This window comes from Mirounga leonina, unplaced genomic scaffold (assembly GCF_011800145.1).
Source record: "Mirounga leonina isolate KUSES-001 unplaced genomic scaffold, KU_Mleo_1.0 Mir_125, whole genome shotgun sequence".
NCBI classification, from domain to species: domain Eukaryota; kingdom Metazoa; phylum Chordata; class Mammalia; order Carnivora; family Phocidae; genus Mirounga; species Mirounga leonina.
The window spans coordinates 32,513,727-32,526,985 of record NW_023270305.1 but is presented as its reverse complement, the minus strand read 5'-3'; the positions used below and the strand labels follow the sequence as shown (position 1 = coordinate 32,526,985).

The 13,259-nt window shown below is 40.5% G+C and overlaps 1 protein-coding gene across 2 annotated transcripts in view; it reads left to right on the top strand.

Annotated features, from left to right (window-relative positions):
- KCMF1 (potassium channel modulatory factor 1) overlaps nucleotides 1–13,259 on the top strand; it is a 76,381-nt gene that overhangs the window by 47,680 nt on the left and 15,442 nt on the right. For both annotated transcript variants that reach the window (XM_035001180.1, XM_035001181.1), the window contains one exon: nucleotides 1,947–2,086. In XM_035001180.1, coding sequence (XP_034857071.1) covers nucleotides 1,947–2,086 — 140 coding nt within the window. The remainder of the gene's footprint in view (nucleotides 1–1,946; nucleotides 2,087–13,259) is intronic.

Below are 13,259 nucleotides of genomic sequence, written 5' to 3'. Positions count from 1 at the left end.
AGCCTCGCATTGGGCTCCCTGCTCTGCGGGAAGCCTGCTTCTCCCTCTCCCACTCCCCCTGCTTGTGTTCCCTCTCTTGCTGTGTCTCTGTCAAATAGATAAATAAAATCTTTTTTAAAAATAAAAATAAATAGGGACACCTGGGTGGCTCAGTCGTTAGGCATCTGCCTTCGGCTCGGGTCATGATCCCGGGGTCCTGGGATCGGGCCCCGCATCGGGCTCCTTGCTTGGCGGGAAGCCTGCTTCTCCCTCTCCCACTCCCCCTGCTTGTGTTCCCTCTCTCGCTGTCTCTCTCTCTGTCAAAAAATAAATTAAAATCTAAAATAAATAAATAAATAAAAATAAAAATAAAAATAAATAAAATAATCTTTTAAAAAGTGACATCTTTAAAAGAGTGGACATTTTTGTCTTGTTCCAAGTCTTGGGGGGAAGGCATCCAGTCTTTCACCAGTAAGTATGATGTTAGCTATGGGTTTTTTGTATATGTCCTTTATCAGGGGAACAAGTTTTATTCATTTTTATATATTTATCCCCACCTACCCCAAATCTACCTGGCAACTCTTATGCATATAATAAATGGGTAAATATTTTTAAGATAGTCTAAATCTTCCCAAAAATGAATGTGAACAAATCTCTCATGTAGTGAATACTGTTTCATTTTCTCTTCTCACAAAAATGATCATATCTTATTAAGGATTTGTGTCATGTTGAATATAGTTCTTTATAATGAAGGGACGTAACATACTAAATATACTTGCAATTGTATTTCCTTTTGTGCTAATGGAGAAAAATAGAACTTGAGATGTACTAATGAGGCAAACACATTATTTGCATAGAATATCACTAATTGGTCAGTTCTTCAGTAACCAGATTGGACAGAGTATGTTGTGGTAGTACTCCATTCAAGTTATCTTTTTTTTTTTTTTTAAAGATTTTATTTATTTATTTGAGACAGAGAGAATGAGAGACAGAGAGCATGAGGGGAGGAGGGTCAGAGGGAGAAGCAGACTCCCTGCCGAGCAGGGAGCCCGATGCAGGACTCGATCCCGGGACTCCAGGATCATGACCCGAGCCGAAGGCAGTCACTTAACCAACTGAGCCACCCAGGCGCCCTCAAGTTATCATTTTACAAGAGCTGAATGCTTAGGGTCCTTTCTGCTATAAGAAAGGTGTGTGCTTTAGACAAAAAGCTGCATCTGGGGGTTGGCATATTGATCACAGTCACCTACTCTGAGCACTTGTGTTCTTGTATTAGGATACACCCTGCTGATTATTTTTAATTTTTTTTTTTAAGATTTTATTTTTAAGTGATCTCTATACCCAACATGGGGCTTGAACTCACAACCCTGAAATCAAGAGTCACACACTCCACCAATTGAGCCACGAGGCGCCCCTCACCCTGCTAATTCTTTGTTTTGAGATTAGCGTTGCTACACATCCAGAGATAAAGAAAAAATAAATTACAATAAAATTAGAACTAGATGTGAAATGAGAGGTGTTTCAAAATTAAATGAAAGGGGCGGGGTGCCTGGCTGGCTCAGTCAGAGGGGCATGTAACTCTTGACCTCAGAGTCATGAGTTTGAGCCCCACCTTGGGTGTAGAGATTACTTAAAATCTTCCAAAAAAAAAAAAAAAAATTTTTTTTTTTTTCAAAATTAAATGGAGATATAAAAAGTTATTTGCTTTGTTTTTCTCTTAAGGCAATAATAGCTATATGGGTAGAAAAGAAATTGTGGAGGGGTGTCACAGAGTCCCAGGGAGAATAAGGATGTTGCATACGTAAGCAGAGAGGTTCTTAAGCACTCCTTGACAGAGTGAGGTGGTTGGAGATTTCAGGCACACCTTTGTTTTACGTTATTGTACCCTCTGTTTACATTTTTATTTAGTAAAAAAACCAAAAAACCCCAGTAATTATTTCTCACTACAATTACACTTTATTTTTCAGATTTGTACTATGGTGGGGAAGCTTTCTCTGTAGAACAGCCGCAGTCTTTTACTTGTCCCTATTGTGGAAAAATGGGCTATACGGAGACATCTCTTCAAGAACATGTTACTTCTGAACATGCAGAAACATCAACAGAAGTGGTGAGTGAAGCAGCCTTGTGTCTAAAAGGATGTGTTAAAGTACATCATTTCTATAAAAATAAAGTAGGTCACTGTCCTCTATCTCCTGCTAAGTGGACTGATATTGTTGGCATAATAATTACTAAAATTATCTTTTAACAGCAAGTTTTCCACATCCTAGGAGGCTGTACGTGTGCAAGATAACACGCTTCATTTGTTCACACTAGCCTTTCTTACCCTGTTTCTGAAAGCACAGTGGAATCTTGACCAAATTCAGGAGCCCTTAGCAAATGCCCTGTGAACAGGGTAGAAGCACCCCAGCCTGCAGCACAGCTCTTTCTAGAGTATTCTTGCTACCTGCTTCATTTCTCTTCGACAGGGAAACCTTCGTAAGGAAATTTTTAAATCTTAAGTCATTAAGTACAGTAATCCATGGTCACATCTCATTGTAACAGATCACTTACTTGGTTTTCATCAGGTCAATGCTGCAAGGTCCCTAGAAATTCCTCTTACTTTAATCTTTCCCAGTGGCTAAAAGCCAAGGACCTAGAATAATGCACAAAAAAAATCTTGCTTTGAAAGCTTTTCGGATATTTTACTTGACATCTGAGCATATATTCAACTTTTTACCAAATGATAAAGCGCACCCAAAGGAGCCCCCCCGTCCCCCCCCTTTACCATTGGTAATAATAGATAAAGTGAGAGATGGGAGATAGAACTCTAGGTCTGGAATTTGGAGAATTTTGGCACAAGCAATTGCACATTGCATCAACTAATCAGCTCCTAAGTGTGCTCAAAACAAATTAGCTGAAACTCAAGAGAAATAGCGTGTCTGGGGATACATGGCTACTAAGGGGCAGAGCCAGGTGTTTGAAGTCAGCCAGAGTCCCTCTGGGTTGTAGAGTCCCTACTTAACCACTGTCCTAGTTTATCTCTGCTGCAGCCCTGCTGTTACAGCTGTGCATAGTTCAGGTTCACTTCTATGCCCATTTACACTGCTTAGGTGGATGCTTAAAGTTGCCTAAGAGATTTATAGTTCAGACATTTGGTAAATTTACATTATGTTTGTCCTCCAGCCAGATTTTACTATCTAACAGCTCAGAACTGCTTTCGTCTCGCACCATCTTGCGGCCTCAGAATACTGTTGTCACATTTTACTACTCTTCTTAATCTGTTCTTCTTTTTCTGTAAAGGTGATTTTGCTTCCTTCAGGTACAGTCCCAGGTACCAGTCTGAGGAGTGTGGACTTGATTGCACTCTGTGGTGGTGGTTGTGGGAAATTTGGAATAATTCCTTTTTGACTTAATTTCTGTTCAGTTTGGATACTTTAGTTACCCAGAGAAGGGTTTCTCGACTGAACCAGGTATTCCTAAGATCATTCCTAGGCAGTAGGTCCTAGTATAGGACTTTCATCACCCCACCTGGACAGGACAGCTGCTCCATTTTTCACAACCAAAATGGACAAATCTAGCAGAAAGTTAAGTCCTTTCCATGAATGAAGAGCTAATTCTTTCAAATAAGAATCAGTAGCTCTGCCTCAGCAGCTTTGCCTTTATTTTTTTCCTGAGAGTAAATACTCAAAATTTGTTGACACTCCTCTATACCTGATCCACAGTGTGAAAATTAAACACTTGCCGCCCACAAATGGTTGCATGGTGTGTCTCTCGGAAGTCCTGCTCAGTATGTGCCTTTATGAAGCTCCCAGGCTTTCGGTACATGGCTCGAGACAGTGGCCTTGCTGCTTTTCGACTGGTACTAGTGGAGTGTTCTAGGGATTGCTGCCTCCTCATCAGCCCCTAGTCCGTATGAACACTGCATCTGCCCTGTGTGTCCACCCAGGTTCAAGTGAAAATGGCAAGCAAACAAGACCCTTTGATGTGAAGGACAGGGTTTTTTCTTCTTCAAATTATGTGAGTCATGTCCTCCTCAATCCCGGGCTGGCACTACGTGTGGCATCCTGAGTAGTGTCCGTGCCGCAGGGCTGGGGCCTATGCCACCCCAGTTATTCAGTACTTTGCCTCTCTGTACGTGTGGAGCATATTACCAGCTCTAATAACGTTACGGTTGCATGTAAATGTCCAGGTGAGGTTACTAGTCGACCCCTCTCACCCCACCCCCGCCGCAGTGTTGGGCCAAAGTCATGGTTAGTCAAACATGGAAAAGTTCTGGAGTTCAGGAGTGAGTCCTGTCATTTTGGTGGGGGACTGTATTCACATACCAGCTAATTGTCCCTCCTTTTCTCTTCCTGTTTGCCTTTTTCTTTCTGAATGCTCAGCGTGCTCTCTTGCTTTTGTCCCTGTGTTTCCTGCATGTGTCCTCTAGGCCAGCAGTTTGTATCTTCCTAGAGGCCTTAAGGATCTCACTCCTCTAACCAGCATCCATTTGGAACATTTAGGGGCAAGAGGCTCTGTCACTGTAGACGTCATTGTCACCACTAGAAAGCATTTACTGATACCTGACACAGCCGGCAAGAAGGTCTACTGAAGGTTAATTTTCAAAACAACTTTGTAGACAGCTTTGTAAACTTGTCTGTATTTTTCTGTTTCCTTTTTCAACTATAGGGACTCTAAGGCCCTAACCTAAGATTTGCCTCCCTTCTTAAGATTAATTTGCGATTACTCAAGAGACTTTTGATTATGCGGGTATGGAGGGGACCCTTCAAAGCCAGATACTGTACAGAATGCGTAGGGAAGGTGATGACTAGTTAAAAATGTAAGAAGCAGATTGGGTATAATCTCAGGAGTCTTTATGTGAACACCAAATATGATAAACAATGTGATTTTGAAATTAAGCACGAGTTCTTAAAATCCCTGAGAGTTGGTAGGTTGGGACAACTAACTGGAGTTTGGTTGTGGGAAGAATTGAGAGGAAGGAGCACAGTATGTAATTTTAAAATCCATCAATCTGGTATTGGAAGTGAGCAAATGGGATTACAAATACGGATTATTGAGGAAGTGTTAGGGTGGCGGAAGAAACATGGGAAGTAGAAAAACTTTTCTTTGGACATAAAACGGCATTGAGAAGTGACTCCTGAAATTTTTCTTAAATCTTCCATTGGAGCTTGCACTGCAGCTAACTAGAAAGCCTTCAGGGATTTTGTTGTTGTTGTTAGATGAACCATGCTGCTACGTTTTATTAATAATATGTAGTTAATCTTCTTTCACTGCTTTGTTTAGTAAATCTCTTGTAATTTATCTGTAGAATATTATGCTTAAAAGGTTCACAGCACTTTTTGGTTTACCAACATTTTCTTCCCACTTCCAGAAATTACGAACAGAATTATTCTGTTCATAATTAACGGCAGGGGTCTAATAGGTCATTGCTGGGAAATTATTGCTTTCTGTTTTTCATTTGATGTATTTACTCATTTTCTTTACTCTCCAGAACGGGGGTTAGGGTAAGTGGCCAGCATTTAAGTGCTCTTCATTTATGTTAATGATATATTTCCCTCCCTTTTTAATGAAGACCTAGATGTGTTTATAACAGAATGAATTATATTTGAAGTAGTGTGGTTGTACCGTGTTCCATGTATAAGAAATAAAAAATCAAGGAGAAAGAATGATTTTTGGAAATTTCCCAGAGACTGACTTTTGATAATTTTATTTGAAATAATAACTCTTGGGGCGCCTGGCTGGCTCAGTTGGAAGAGCATGTGACTCTTGATCTCAGGATGGTGAGTTTGAAGCCCACGTTGGGTTGTAGAGATTACATACATACGTACATACATAAACTTTAAAAATAATAATTCTTAAGGAGAAAAATGACAGCATAAAAGGACCTTTAATTTTTTTAATGATTCAGAATAATTGGTTTAAGCTTATAATTTACTTAATATTTAAACAGTTGTTTGTCATAGAGCACAAAATAGAAATTATCATCATTGTTGTGGCAATTTGTGTATAAACAAATAGATGTGTTTGATCTCTAAATTAAACAAGCAGGAAAGTATTAGATCAAATCTGCAAACCAGATTAACATTGATAGATATGATTTATGCATGGAGGCTTTGAGAAGTGACATATGTTTTAAATTGTCTGTAGGACTTTTAAGACTTGATCATCAATATATCTGGTTTTTTGTTTGTTTGTTTGTTTGTTTGTTTGAGACAGAGAGAATGAGAGACAGAGAGCATGAGAGGGAGGAGGGTCAGAGGGAGAAGCAGACTCCCTGCTGAGCAGGGAGCCCGATGTGGGACTCGATCCCGGGACTCCAGGATCATGACCTGAGCCGACGGCAATCGCTTAACCAAATGAGCCACCCAGGCGCCCTATCTGGTTTTTTTTTTTAAGATTTTATTTATTTATTAGAGAGAGAGAGAGACACACAGTGAGAGAGGGAACACAAGCAGGGGGAGTAGGGAGAGGGAGAAGCAGGCTTTCCTCTGAGCAGGGAGCCCGATGTGGGCTCCATCCCAGGACTCTGGGATCATGACCTGAGCCAAAGGCAGACGCCTAACAACTGGGCCACCCAGGCTCCCCAATATGTCTGTGTTTCATTGAGAGACCATTTTATTTTATTTTTTAAAGATTTTACTTATTTGCGAGAATAGAGTGAGCAAGAGAGAGAACACAAGCTGGAGGGTGGAGTGCAGAGGGAGAGGGAGAAGCAGACTCCCTGCTGAGCAAGGAGCCCAATGCAGGTCTCAATCCCAGGACCCTGGGATCATGACCTGAGCCAAAAGTAGATGCTTAACTGACTGAGCCACCCAGGCACCCCAAAGACCATTTTAATATGTAGGTATATAGAACTAACTTCCCAACACATTTATTTCCTTATGAGGACCAATAATGGTGGAGTGAACCACAATTTTTACACATCTTCTAATTTAATTTTATAAACTTTCTTAAATACTATAATTCCCTATTTACCCTTTTAATCAGATAATCAGGAAAAGTAAGCATTTAAAGGCAAAATGTACATTAAAAGAAAAAAATAGGCTTTGACTTTTACTGCTTGCATTCTTCTTTATCAAAAAATGCAGTTGGATGCTGTCTGCTTTTCTGTGAACTAACAAGGGTATTTTATTTAATAATAGTGAAGAAATACATAGGATTTGAGAAATACAGTTGCTCCAGGCAACCAAATTGTCACTGCTCAGCTGTATTTAGCCAGAGAGATTGTAGAAGGTTAGGATTTGGTACTTTTATCATTTGTGCTTTTTGTTAGTTTTGACCCAAAACACTTTCTATTTTATAACTCACCTTTTTCTATCTTTAGTGTTTGGCTGTCTTTGCATATTTTAAAATAATAGTTATTTTGAACACATTTACTTGTTTAAAGTCAGATCATAGTATTTTCCATTTTAAGGGTGATGTAGCCATTAGTGTCCTGGCAGATTTTGGGGTCGTGAGCAGGGAAGGAAACGATAGACACTTTGGGGGTTCCAGGTTTGTTCTGGGATAATCCAATATGCATGTGTTATGATAATTTTAAAAGATGTTTCTATGAGAAATCAGTTTCTCAAGATGATACGAAAACCAAGAAGGGAATTACTGAAATTATTGAGAAAGTGAGATAATAGCTTTTCTAGGAAGGTGTCCCTGCCTGGTATTTGAGAGTATGTTGTTATCCCTGGGTAGGCTTTTCATTACTTCTGCTTTCTTCTATGTTGAAGTTGAATTAAAACCCTGTAGGGGAAGGGAGAGAGGCAGTTTTCTGAAAGGAAACAGTGCTTAATGTGCAGGGGGGCGCGGGGCGCTCACTAAGACAGCAGCTGTCAGACACATTGATTTTGAATTCTTTTTTTCTTTAGCCACTGGTCTGGTTTCTTCTCTGTCCTCCGAAATACTGGTTTGTCTAGTTCAGTGTCCAGACAGCTAATTTCAGGTCAAAGAAATGTTTTGCAGGGTTTGTAGGAAGATTTGTAGGGAAGATGGTACAAAGATGGAGCTCTCTGGTAACTGTTGGCAAATTATAAGGTGGTTCAGAAGTTCTTTAAGCGCATTTCAGCCTTGCCTCTTCTCCTCCCACCATCCTTTCTTTTCCTGACCTGCCCCTCAGATTTAAACAAACAAACAAAACAACAAGCAAACAAACAATAAAACAACAAAAACTGATTAAGAAAATTATTTGAGGGGCGCCTGGGTGGCTCAGTCGGTTAAGCGTCTGCCTTCGGCTCAGGTCATGATCCCAGGGTGCTGGGATCGAGCCCCGCAGGGGCTCCCTGCTCCATGGGAAGCCTGCTTCTCCCTCTCCCTCTGTCCCCGCCCCCATTCGTGTTCTCTCTCTCTCTCTATCTCAAAGAAATAAAATCTTTAAAAAAAAGAAAATTGTTTGAAGACACCAGTCTTGGTATTTGTAGCTGAGGTCATTTTTTTCTAAGAAGCTGTAGCAAACTTGGCCTCACTTGACAAACTGGTTATGCCCTTGAGAAGAGGAACATACAAAGCTTCTGTCCTCGTCAGACTGTAACTTCAACTCACTGTAAACAACATAAACCCACTAATTTAAGTAGAGTTTATTTCAGATTCTTCACAAAAATGGTTACTTGCTTTAGAGCACTGCCTCCCTGGCCCTGGCCCCCTGCAGCTTTCAAATTCTTATCGACACCACTAAGCCGTACGAGCTTCCCGTTTCCTTTTCTTTCTCAAAGTCTACAAGTAAAATATATAGCTTACCCCAGGTTAGATGGAGAAAGTGGTGCTTACAATGGGATTTTTCTTCTAGATAAGTATGGGTGCTTATATCTAGAGTGAATTGTGGGCAGGATAAAGAAAAAGGACAGCTCTGGGGCGCATGGGGGGCTCAATCGGTTAAGCGTCTGCCTTGGGCTCAGGTCATAATCCCAGTATCCTGGGATCGAGCCCCACCTCAGGCTCTGCGTTCAGCGAGGAGCCTGCTTCTCCCTCTCCATGCACCTTCCCCACTTGTGCTCTCTCTCACTATCTCTCCCTTGCTCTCCCAAATTAATAAAATCTTAAAAAAAAATAGAATGTGATTAAAAAAGGAAAGAAAAAGGACAGCTCTGAGTTATTTTTAATTGTTGTGAAATTATATTTTTTTGTTTTATGAATTCCCAGGACATCAGCATACACATACAATTTAAATTTCTGTCTAAAAAAACATATTTAAGGGGGCACCTGGCTGGCTCAGTTGGTAGAGCGCATGACTCTTGATCTCAGGGTTGTGGGTTCGAGCCCCACGTTGGGTGTAGAGATTACTTAAAAATCTTTAAAATATGAATAAATAAAAATTTTTAAACCCAAACTTATTTATTTATCTTTAAAGATTTCATTTATTTATTTGAGATAGAGTGAGAGAGAGAGTAGGGAGGAGCAGGCTCTCCACTGAGCAAGGAGCCTGATGCTGGGCTCAATCCCAGGACCCTGGGATCATGACCTGAGCCGAAGGCAGACTCTTAACCGACTGAGCCACCCAGGCGCCCCCCAAACTTAGTTATTTAGGACTTTTAAATCATGTATAAAAATGTAAGGAAAATTAAGACATATATGTAACAAAAACTCCCTAAAATAAACACTGTTCTTTAGAAGCATGTGACAGCTCCAACCTAAGCATTAAAACGGGGAGAATGGAACTGAGAAGAAAAATAATTTCAGTATGAAGTAACTCATACTTAATTATAAGTTAGTTTCAGTATTCCACTGCAACAACAGAAAATTAGATTGTAATCCAGTTGAACATGTGCTCGTTCAAATCTGGAAAGTACCTATATCCGTATTGGCAAAGTGGATGGCTAGAGGTGCAAGTGGCTACAACTTAAGATAGTTCTAGAAGGCCCAAAAGGAGTTAGTGACCATGTAGCATAGATTTTCCAGTAGTGCTTTGTGTATGTCCTCAAAGCAAAACTCCAGCATTAAGTCTTATATTTATTGTATTTGCAGATTTTATAAGATGTACTACTTTTAATTGGGCAGGAGATCAAAAACCTGAAGTTACCAATTAGCCTCAGCAGTAGTTAGCTCAGTAGAATGTCAACTTTTTTTTTTTTTACTGTAAGGATTAAAATACTATGCGTGTGAAGGTTTTTTTATGTGTCTTGGCTTTAAATTCTAACAGCTTTTTGGATCATCACTTTTCAGTAGAAGAAACTCTTGTTAAAAACACCCCATTATATTACAGGTGATCAGAAAACTCTGCCTAACAGAACAAGCCTGGGGTATTTCTAGAGCTGAGTTTAAGAGCCCATCAAAAGAAGAGACATGAATTGTAACCCCATTTGAATAAATAATGAGAAGTACATCCCAGTTTTTTGTTTTGTTTTTTTTTTTTTTTTAAAGATTTTATTTATTTGACAGAGAGAGAGACAATGAGAGAAGGAACACAAGCAGGGGAGTGGGAGAGGGAGAAGCAGGCTTCCCGCGGAGCAGGGAGCCCGATGCGGGGCTCGATCCCAGGACCCTGGGATCATGACCCGAGCCGAAGGCAGACGCCTAACGACTGAGCCACCCAGGCGCCCCTACATCCCAGTTTTTAAGAGGAGATGAAATTCATATGAAATTGAATGGTGGCAGGTTCACCATTATTCACTTCTTGGTCATTTCACTATCTTCATTTCTTGATGATTTTATAACCCAGAATATTAAGTGAACACTGACTTGGTACTCAGTAAATACTTAATGAATTAGATAATCCATAGTAACAAAATTATACAATATAACAGATTTAACCAGTGAAAACTTTAATTAACTTTATGGCCACCTGGACTTCATAGCATAGATCCTTTAACTGGAAATGGGGATGCAGTTGTAAAGAGGGGCACAGGAGAAATTGTGCTTATTGCAGTTCAGAAGGTGCCTGTATCTTGAGCAACACTCACTAGGCTTTGCTTACATGTTTTCATTTAAATTTATATAGCCTACACATGTAACATAAAAAAAAAAAAGAAGACCCCAACTTAAAAAGATGCTATTTTTGTAAATGTCCTTTGGACACCTAGCTTGAAAGCAGAGCATAGTAATAAGCACATAGGTTGGTAGAACACATCATGTGGTGAATTTTGATTTCAAAGCTGGCTTAGGGAAAGCCTATGTAACCTTGTATTAGAAAGTTAGTATAGTATTAAACAACAGAGGAAACTTATTTGACTTGAAATTGTGTTTTTATCTTTCTTGTGCTTACGATGTGTGGGGGGGGGCGGGGGGCAAACTTGCATAAGGATGAAAAAATAAACAGCTTTTATGAGCTGTGGCAGTGATTCTTCACTACACCTTTTTTTTTTTAAGATTTTATTTATCTGTTTATTTATTTATATATTTAGCGAACACGAGTAGGGGAAGGGCAGAGGAAGAGGAGAGAGAGAATCTCAAGCAAACTCCACGCTGAGCTCAGAGCCCGGCACAAGGCTCAGTCTCATGACCCTGAGATCACAACCTGAGCCGAAATCAAGAATCAGACGCTTAACTGACTAAGCACCCAGACTTCACTGCATCTTAATTTTGCTCCAGAACCGGTAACTCCTCAGATGCAAGAGCAATACCTTTCATCTTTTCAACCATGATTAATGTCACAACTTGACCCACAGCTGTGATAGAGAAAAGGAACAAGGAATGGGGAAAAGGAGAAGGAAAGTTCAAGTGATGACTGGACAAAAAGCAAAGAAACAGGAAAATGGGGGCTGTAGAAGGGCGTTACGTGAGAAAAAGTGTGGGTGCCTGAGAGAAATTTACTGAGTTATTAATTGTTAAAGCGGGAGAAGGGTGAGGGGAACACAACATTTACTTTACCCCACTTCTTTGCCCTCAGAAGGATAATGTCAGAAGAAAGTCTGTTCTAGATCGTTCCTGGGTCAGTTATTAAGGACAGCTTGGAAAGGGAGATAGTTACTGGCCTTTCTCAAGATAAATGTTCATGACTCTGAATATGTCTCTCCAAGTATTAACCAAGAGCATTACATTTAATGTGTAAAATGTGAAATACTGCTTTCTGAAGTCCCTGAATTCTTGGAGTAAGGCACAATGGCTGTCACCATAACAACTTTAAAATATGGCCTCAACCCACCCAAGACTCTGTGGCACATCATAAGACCAAACTAGCTTATTTGACACAACTGGGGAATAACGCAGAAGGAGCCAGAGGGCTTTGTGACTTTACATGGGCCTTGAAAAATGGGTAGGATTTTGAAAAGTGGACAGAATGGGAAAGAAAGGCATTTTTCAGAGGGAAGAGACAACACGAACTAAGATGTGGTGTTGAGAAAGAAATGTAGGAAGTAGCAGGATTGGTAAGGCATTGAATGTTGTGGGAAATAGTGGGAAATGAAATGGAATCAGCTGAGTAAGGCCAGATAATAGAGAACCGTTAAAATCAGAACATTTGTCCACTTAGTTTGGTGGACAATAAAGAGACGGTTTGGCATTTGTACAGAGGAATAACATTACTTTCTCCATCATCATGTCACACAGGCTGCTCTTTGGGAATGAAAGGATGGTAGAATATGAGTGATTCTGTAGTTCTTTTGAGACAGGATGAACCTATTCAGAATGATTGTGTGGATGAAAACAAATCCAAAAAAGAAATGACAAAGAAGCTGGGCTGCCATAATAAGATCACGGTTGCCAAAGAAATGATACATCAAACATTTGGTGTTACCAGAAAGTAACAATAGAAGATGATACAGGGAAATCACTGCTTTTGTTTTTTTGGTTTTTTTTGTTTTGTTTTGTTTTGTTTTAAAGATTTATTTATTTGACAGAGAGAGACACAGAGAGAGAGGGAACACAAGCAGGGGGAGCGGGAGAGGGAGAAGCAGGCTTCCCGCGGAGCAGAGAGCCCGATGCGGGGCTCGATCCCAGGACCCCGGTATCATGACCTGAGCCGAAGGCAGACGCTTAACTGACTGAGCCACCCAGGCGCCCCGGGAAATCACTGCTTTTGAACAGATACTCAAAAGAAAATGTTTCTCATGGATCTAAAATTAGTCAGATAAAAGAAATGCATGAGTTTATCAAGTTTGTGGTCCAGAAACCTAGACGAGAAATACCAGTTGCCAAGGCAGTTATTTCTCTTAGAGTGTTTGCTGTTGACAAGAAGCGTAATGTCCCAGAATCTGAGTTCAAGGGCAATTTCAAGTGGTCTCGGAGGATGATGCTTCAAAATGGGTCAGCCTCATGGTAGAGAACCAGTCTAGCTTCCCCCCTCTCCGCCCCCCAGCATCCGCTGAATGATTTTGGCGCAAGACCCATCTCTCTGTGGTGCTGCAGTCCAGCTTCAGGTGAAGCCACGTGATGTGTGGGGC